This window comes from Lactuca virosa, chromosome 4, assembly GCF_052849685.1.
Source record: "Lactuca virosa cultivar CGN04683 chromosome 4, Lactuca_virosa_CGN04683_v6, whole genome shotgun sequence".
In the NCBI taxonomy this organism is placed as follows: Eukaryota; Viridiplantae; Streptophyta; class Magnoliopsida; order Asterales; family Asteraceae; genus Lactuca; species Lactuca virosa.
Window position 1 is genome coordinate 105,396,866 of NC_136429.1, and position 9,158 is coordinate 105,406,023.

Sequence of the window (9,158 nt, forward strand, 5' to 3'; positions counted from 1 at the left end):
AAATCCTCCAATACTTCATTGAAGGCATGAATCCTTGGTAAATAAGACTTCTTAATGCTTCAATTGGAGGATATTTGACCAATAAGACCCCAACTGAGATTTGGGATCTCATAAAAAACATGGCGGAGGATTCAAAGCATACGAGTCAAGATGAAGATTGGTACACGGATGCACCCTGAGGCATAAAATAGGTGCACACTCCTCAAATTGAAGCTCAACTATCCGCATTGACTAAGGTGGTAATGATGCTTGCCAAAGACAAAGGTGTGCAATCCACACCCCGTCCTTGTGGTATTTGCACTCAAGTAGGACACCCGACCGATATGTGTCCTCAATTGCAAGAAGAGGATGATGAAGAGGCAAATGCTATGGGAGGATATTCCGGGCACAATCAAAGAACTTATGATCAACCCCGAGGAAATCAAGGGTGGAACAACAACCAAAACATGGGCTATCAACAAAGACAACCACCACATTACCAAGCAAGGCCGCCATTTCCACAAAAAAATTACCAACCGAGGCAACCGCAACCTCCTCCTCAACAAGTCGGATCCTCAAGCATGTCCTTAGAAGACATAGTCAAAAGCCTTGCCACTAGCACTCAAAGTTTTCAGGAAGAAACCAAGGCACATATCAAGAATCTTGAGCACCAAATGGCACAACTTGCTCAATCGGTGAGCAAAATAGAGAATCAAGGAAAGTTGCCTCCTCAAACCGAAAAGAACCCAAAGCACAATGCTTGTGCAATTAGCTTGAGGAGTGGAAGGAAATATGATGGCCCGAAGATGCCCAAAGAAGAAGAAGAAGAAGAAGAGGAGTTGGTGATAGAAGAACCACCAAAGAAAGATGAAAAGAAAGAAAAAAATGGTGGAGAAAAAGAAGTTGGAAAAGAAAGAAGAAAATATCACACCACCACCTTTTCCATCAATTTGAGCAACAACAAAAAAGAGAGAGAAGATACTGAAATCATGGCAATGTTCCAGAAAGTTGAAGTCAACATCCCTCTCTTACACGCGATCAAACAGGTACCCAGATATGCTAAGTTCCTTAAGGAACTTTGCACATCTAAAAAGAAGTTGCGAGATAATGAGACAGTGAAAGTAAGTGAAAATGTTTCTGCAGTTTTGCAGAAAAGGATGCCCCCAAAGTGCAAGTATCCAGGTGTTTTCATCGTTCCTTGTAAATTGGGAAACCTTTATGTCCCCCATGCAATGCTAGATTTAGGAGCTTTAATTAATATTTTACCATATTCTGTTTAGAAATCTATTGGCATAGACACTTTAACAAAAACGGGGATGATTATCCAACTTGCAGATCGTTCTATAGTACACCAAAAAGGTGTGTTAGAGGATGTTCTAGTGCAAGTTAATGAACTTGTCTTTCTTGCTGATTTTTATGTGCTTGATATGGGAGATGATGACCACCCAACCTCGAGTTCCATACTTTTAGGTAGACCATGCTTAAAAACAGCAAGAACAAAAATTGATGTCTACAATGGTACATTGTTCATGGAATTCGATGGGGAGGTCATCAACTTCAATATCTATGAAGCAATGAGGTACCCAAGTGATGTTCATTATGTAAATTTTGTTGATATGATCCAACCTTTGACTGAAAAGTGCTTTGATTTGACTAACCATGATTTGTTGGAGTTAGTTTTGAGCAATAACTTTGATAACAATTTAGTCAAAGAGATTGCATCAAATTTCAAGCTTGATGAGGAGTTGCTGGAAATTATGGAGTTCATGGAAGAAAGGAAGAAAATGAGGTATGATAATACCAATGTGAAATTGCCCATTTCTAATACAAAACTTCTTCCTTCTATTGTGCATGCACCTAATCTAGAATTGAAGACTCTTCCAGATCATATGAAGTATGCATACCTTGGAGACGAGAAGACTTTGCATGTTATAATCTCCAACAAGTTGTTCGTTGCAGAAGAAGATGAGTTGGCGACTTTGCTGAAAAAGTATAAGAAGGCTATTGGGTGGACAATTGCTGACATAAAGGGGCTGAGTCCCTCCTTATGTATGCATAAGATTCTCATGGAGGAAGACTTCAAACCAACCCAAGAGGCACAAAGAAGATTGAACTCACCCATGATGGAGGTAGTAAAGAAAGAAATCATGAAGCTTTTGGATGCAGGTATGATCTACCCCATCTCTAATAATAAATGGGTGAGCCCCATTCAGGTTGTCCCGAAAAAAGTTGGGGTCACAGTTGTCAAGAATTCCGAGGGAGATTTAGTGCCAACCCATGTGTAAAATGGGTGGAGAGTTTGTATTGACTATAGAAAGTTGAATGTCTCAACGAGAAAATACCATTTTCCCTTGCCATTCATTGACCAAATGTTAGAGATATTAGCGGGCAAATCTCACTACTGTTGCTTAGATGGTTTCTCGGGTTTTCATCAAATTCCGATAGCCCCGAAAGACCAAGAGAAAACCACCGTCACTTGTCCCTTTGGCACATTTGCTTATAGGCGTATGTCTTTTGGTCTATGCAATGCAACCACAACATTTCAGAGATGCATGGTGATCATTTTTTTTTAATATGTTGAAAACATCATTGAAGTCTTCATGGATGATTTCATAGTTTATGGAAACTCCTTTGATGAATGTTTAAGCAATTTAACAAAAATTCTACAAAGGTGCATTGACACAGATCTTGTGCTTAACTATGAAAAATGCCATTTCATGGTGGACAAAGGATTGATTTTAGGTCATATTGTGTCCCAAAAAGGCTTGGAAGTAGACAAAGCCAAGATAGATGTTATCAAGAGTCTTCCTTGCCCGAAAAATGTTCGGGAAGTTTGTTCATTTCTTGGTCATGCAGGTTTCTATCGGCGGTTCATCAAAGATTTCTCAAAGATTACAGTGCCGATGTGTCAACTACTCCAAAAAGATGCTTAATTTGAGTTTACTCAACCATGCAAGGATGCTTTTGATCGTTTGAAGGATTTACTCACCTCCGCTCCAATCATCCAACCACCCAATTGGGATCTCTCGTTTGAGATCATGTGTGACGCGAGCAACACGACTGCTGGGGTGGGATTGGGTCTAAAGGTGGATCAAGCACATCATGCCATCTACTACACGTACAAGACCCTTGATAGTACACAAGGCAACTACACCACAACATAAAAAGAGTTGCTTGCTATTGTTTTGGCACTAGAGAAGTTCCGACAATACCTCCTTGGAACTAAAGTGATCATCTATTCGGACCATGCAACTATAAAGCATTTACTTACCAAGAAAGATTTAAAGCCAAGGTTAATATGGTGGATGTTGCTTTTACAAGAGTTTGATATTGAGATCAAAGATAAAAGTGGGAAGGACAACCTAATCTCCTATCAACCGTACCTTTGGAAACATTGTGCAGATCAGGTAATAAGAAGATGTGTTGAAGAACATGAGGTACAATCTATCCTCAACTTTTGTCATAGTTATGTTTGTGGAGGGCATTTCAGTCCTCAAAGAACTTTTAGAAAAATTTTAGACTGTGGATTTTATTGGCCTCGACTCTTTCATGACTCTTACAGTTTTTGCAAAAGTTGTGAGAGATGTCAAATGATTGGTTCTCTGAGTTCCCGAAACCAAATGCCTTTGACCCCCATCTTGGTTTGTGAAATATTTGATATATGGGGCATTGATTTTATGGGTCATTTTCCTTCATCCTTTGGGAACTTATACATCCTTTTGGCTGTTGATTATGTTTCCAAATAGGTAGAGGCAAAGGCAACAAGAACTGATGATGCTAAAGTTGTTGTAGATTTTGTCAAGTCTAACATCTTATGTAGGTTTGGAACTCCAAAAGCATTGATCAGTGATAGAGGCACACACTTCTACAACAAAACTCTCAGATCAGTTCTCAAGAAGTATGAAGTCCAACATCAGGTGTCCACAACTTATCACCCTCAAACAAATGGACAAGTTGAAGTGTCAAACAGAGAAATCAAGTCCATACTTGAGAAGACAGTGAATACAAAGTGCAAAGATTGGAGTTTGAGACTAGAAGATGCTCTTTGGGCATATCGTACTGCATATAAAACTCCAATTGAGATGTCACCTTATAGACTCGTGTTTGGAAAAGCCTGTCATCTTCCCGTTGAGATGGAGCACAAAGCTTTCTGGCCTGTCAAAAAGCTAAACATGAAGATTGATGAAGCGGGTGTCCACCGAAAGTTAGAGATTCAAGAGTTGGATGAGATAAGAAATGAAGCATTCGAGAGCCCATGCATCTACAAAGACAAGACCAAATCATTCCATGATAAGTACCTCTCCCGTAAGACCTTTGAGATTGGCCAAAAGGTACTACTCTATGAATCTCGACTTAAACAATTTTCCGGTAAGTTACGGTCCCGGTGGGAGGGACCGTTCATTGTTACTAATGTATTTGATCATGGTGCAGTCGAGATTAAAAGTAACAAAACTGGAAAAGTGTTCCAGGTTAAAGGTCTTTTATGAAGGTTTCCAAGAGAAAGACATAGAGGTTGATAGCTTGGAACGCCCGAACTACATTGAGTGAATCTAAAGGGCAAAGTCGAGCCAAAGACTTGAAACAAGGGCGGCTAACCGAGAGGCAACTCGGGAGTATTTCTTTCCATTTTCTTTATTTTACTTTATTTCTTCGGTGTTGCAATGTTTTTTAGTCTTTTCGAGGGTTTCGCACAATGCAATTTTCTTATCTAAGGGTCGAGAGCAAAATTGGTTTTGAAAAAAAAAACGATTTTTTTTAGGTTAACAGAAGAAAACGCATGTGCGTGTAAACAAATCGCATGGGCTAGCCAAAAAACACACGGGCCAATTTTTTACCCGTGTTTGGACTTCAAGGTTTTTAAAGAAATTTTTTTTTGGCACGGGCAAACTCGAAAACGCATGGGCAAAGGTACAAAAACGCACGGCCTAGGGTTGGACCGTGCATCGACTTTTCAATTCCAACATAAAAAATTCACACACGAGTATTATCAAAAACGCATGGGCTAAATAAAAAAAGCACACGGCCAATTTCATGACCGTGTGTTTCGAGTCGAGTGTCGAAGTCCAAAATTGTTGCATAAAAAAATTGGCACGGCTGAAAATCATGGGCTCTATAGACGTGCATTTTGGGTCTACCTAACTAGTTAACACGTGCACCTCATGCTCGTATTCTCTCTCGTTCTCTAACCCTCACGATCGTGCGTTTGCTCCCCCTCCTTATCATTCTTGGCCGAAAACCCTCCAAACCCTAGTCTAGGGTTTGATTTCTTTCAATTAATCTGAGATTAAGGTACCAAGGTATGTTTTATGTGTTCCTAACTTCATCTTATTCATCATCTAGGTTGAATACCTCCGTTATTCTGTAAAAATCAGATTTTTCTGCATAAACCCTAGTATTGATTCTTGTATTGGGTTTCAAAATTCTTGTATAGGGTTTCAAGAGCAAGCTTGGGGAGGCGTTTTGGAAAGAAGATTGGAAGCCTTCATCTCCAATTGTGCATTCCACCATTGAAGAGTTCAAGCTTTCTTGAGGTTAAAGATGAAGTGAACAATTCAAGAAAACATCACAAATTCAAGATTTTCAATGGTACATTCCTTCCATATCTCAAGTTTTATGCATTAATTTGAAGTTTGTTTGGGTATTGGTTAAACGGGTCCAAAACATTGTATCATTCAACCTGTTGTTCTTGTAGACATTAATATATGCATGAGTTAGAACCAAGACCTCCTCAGCGCTCCATGGTTTTGAACCCATTGTGAGAGCATATATGAGGGTAAATATTTCAGATAAATATACGAATAAATGATACATAGTAGATGAAATGATACTGATTTTAATATCATTTTATAGTAAAAACTTATTTATGAAACCGTATTTATAATATAATAAAAAATAAGTACTGCAGAAATAACACTGTTTTCATGCATAATAGTTGGTTGGACAACTCAAGACTTTGTCCTTTACAATACCATATTTTAAGGTTATACAAACATCATAAAAACCATTTTTTAAAAGAAATCGAGTCCTAAAAACATATTTTAAAATTATACAAACTTCATAAAAACAATATTTAAAAAAGAGTAATACAAGTTGATGCAAAATAAAACAATCAAACTATATAGTGTCCCAAATAATATCCGCCATCGTCTTTTTGTAAATAAATCTCACCTCTCTCACTGGCTTTTCTATCTTCACTGGTACCCCCGAAACAATCATTTCCATAAACGTACACACGAAAACTCCACGATCCCCTTGAAGAATATTTGTTTCTGTCACACCCCCAAACCAAGGATGGCGGAAATGTCCGGGGGTGGAGGACTTCATGTATAGTATCATAACAACAATTGTAATAGTAATTCAAGCAAACACAACCAACATATATATAATTGAAAAAGCTACATCATTGTATGAATTACATGTTTACGAATCAATTACAATATGTTGACAAAATATGAAATAGTAGACGCCTTAGCGTCCCATCCTCAAAAGCACTTGGTTACCTGTTTAATGATTTCCTGAGAATACAAGTTGTTTGAAAAAGTGTCAACACAAAGGTTGGTGAGTTCATAAGCTTTTGTTTGGTATTATTAAAAGCCTTTCGTTTGTAAAAGTAGTATATGTTTTAGAAAAATCCAATATTTTCCTTAAAATGTATATGTAGTCTTAAATTCAAAGACCGAAATGTATAAGTAACTTTTCTTACTTATAATAAATAATGTAAGTTTAAATCGACATAAACTCGTTTAATTTTAATGAAGTTCCCGTAAATTCCAATATTCATTAATACTTTATGTGAGTTTATTAAAGCCTTTTCTTGTAAAAGTAGTGTTCGTTCCAGAAAATCCAATATTTTCCTTAATGTGTAAATGTAGTCTTAAAACCCAAAGACCGAAATGTACAAGTAGTGTTCGTTCCTTATAGTAAAACAATGCAAGTTTAAATCGACATAAACTCGTTTGATTTTAGTGAAATCCCCGTAAATTCTATGTTTGTTAATACCACATGTGAGTTATTATAAATTGAATCGAATGTCTCACATAAGTCATTAACGAATTTACGTGTAGTGTAATGAAAACTTGGTACCGTATGGCCGTACCTTGCTTAATGAAAATATCATTTGTATAAATGTACCCGTTTTAAATGTATGTGTTATGTAATGTTTCATAAAGTCATTAACGGAATTTCGTGTTATGAAAACTTGGTACCGTATGGCCGTACCTTGCTTAATGAAAATATCATTTGTATAAATGTACCCTTTTTAAATGTATGTATTATGTAATGTATCATAAACTATACCTATTATAGTTTATCAACCAAGGGTAGTACGTAGTAATGTATGCAAACTATATTCAAAATAGTTTATTAAATGTTTGAATGTATCGGTTGTACTTTGATTATAATCACTTGTTATTCTTTATATTTTATATGTCCAAATCCATTTGTAAACTGATGTGTGTCTAAATATTAAGATAAAATGTTATATATTGCAATAACATATAATCACATAAAGATATACACCTTGCTCAACATGTTACAAGGTGAAATGAAATTGACAGCAACTTTTTGTTGTATACAGTTTCTGTTACTGTTCTTAGAAAATTTATAGAAAAATCATCAAAGATCTAAATTCAAATCCGTAAATTCTGAGAGTTTGGAATATGAGTCTAGTTTGTTCGTAAATTTTATCATGATTTTTAGTGATCTCTAACAGAGGTGAAAATGTTCATAATCACATACTGGTCCGGGTTTGCCTCTGAAATGATAGGCAGTTTTGTAAAAATCACCATAAATTGTAGAAACATCATATGGAGATGTGCAAGTAGCCATTTTAAAGCTAAGAGCTTGAACTACATGCACCTGGAACAGTTTTGAAAACTAAAATATTTAAGTTGACCAAAACAGTCCGTGATCGAAGTTCATCTTTTCTGATGTAATCTGATAGAAAAAGTTTAATTGTGTTCTTGATGATTTTACTTGTATTCCCCCCTTAAAACTTAAGAAAAACATGTAAATGTAGGGGTATGAACTCACCTTATGTGATTTCAGTAGATGAAAGTGAGATAGAGGAAGTGTTCAACCCAAGAACACTAAGAAGATGTCTTGATGATTCGAGAATCTAACACCGAATAAGATGGAATTTGTGTAAGATATCAATGATTTGAGTAGAATGGAGTTTAATAATTATGTGAATGATGAAGATACTTACTAATTGAAGAAAGAAATCCCTGGAGAAAGCCTTGAAGTTCTTGAAGTTGAGAGAAAAGATGAGAGAATTTTGGAGAGTGTTCTTCGTTGCTAAGTGTAGAATAAAAGGGCTTTTAAGGAGAATGAGGAGAGAGGACCAATCCTCTAGCTCTTAGAACGTGGGAAGAGCTGGAGATAGGGTGTAAAGGTCCACTAAGGTGACAAGGAGTAGTGGGAGAGAGTGGCTGATCATAGAGTGAGGTGGTGGTGGCTTGCTTTTGTCATAAAATAAGGAAAAACAAATATTCCCTCAATAATTAGTCCAACCACCAATTCTTTTAATACATTTTTATAAAAACCCTGGAGATTTATATATTTTGGGGCCTTAGTTTATAAAATAAAGTTTTGGGTGAAAATCCCACGTTAAAATAATGAAAAACGGAGTTAAAACGAAGTCGTAGTCGAAAAACCGGTAAAAAGGGGCCGTCTGCGAGACCTCTCGGATGGGGGCCGAGACTTCGGACCCTCGCATGCGAGGCTGCTGTCTGATGGCTTCGGATTCGGTCTCCTGAGAGGCTTCAGCTTCGGTCCTGATGAGAAGCTTCGGATCCGAGGCCTCGGATGAGAGGCTTCGGTCCTGAAGCTTCAGTTCCAGGTCCTTAAGGCTATTTTACCCGTTTTTACCCCGTTTCAAGCGATTTTTGACCCGGTTAAGGGTCGATATGACCCAAATGATTACAAAAAGTTAAAGTAACTTTTGAGAGAGATTTGGGAGAGATTTGGGAGAGATTTCAAATAGAAAGAGATAGAGTGAAAACGATTTAGAGAGGTTTCGTTTGTGATTAATTTGAGTGTCCGGCTTCACAACGCAAGGTTCGTAAACCCCGTTAAACCGTGTTTTAGTGTCGTACACACTCCCGATGAGTGTGCAATAATGTTTTATCGTTTTGGTTCAATGTTTATTTAGGAAATTCAACACACGAACTTTCCAAATG

General features: G+C 37.2%; 1 protein-coding gene across 1 annotated transcript; it reads left to right on the top strand.

Moving 5' to 3' along the window:
- The first annotated feature begins 323 nt into the window (after positions 1–323).
- Positions 324–4,527, top strand: LOC145104867 (uncharacterized). Its single transcript, XM_079042032.1, has 7 exons — positions 324–1,179; positions 1,276–2,145; positions 2,575–2,810; positions 2,937–3,123; positions 3,175–3,386; positions 3,726–4,310; positions 4,411–4,527. The coding sequence occupies exons 1-7, from the start codon at positions 324–326 to the stop codon at positions 4,525–4,527; spliced, it is 3,063 nt and encodes a 1,020-aa protein (XP_078898158.1).
- Positions 4,528–9,158: the final 4,631 nt, after the last annotated feature.

Excerpts from the sequence above, each read along its gene's own strand:
- LOC145104867 (XM_079042032.1), top strand. The coding sequence starts at position 324 with ATGTGTCCTCAATTGCAAGAAGAGGATGATGAAGAGGCAAATGCTATG. Across the intron at positions 3,124-3,174 it reads GACCCTTGATAGTACACAAG|AGAAGTTCCGACAATACCTC; the intron begins GCAACTACACCA and ends TTTTGGCACTAG. Across the intron at positions 3,387-3,725 it reads GGAAACATTGTGCAGATCAG|GTAGAGGCAAAGGCAACAAG; the intron begins GTAATAAGAAGA and ends GTTTCCAAATAG.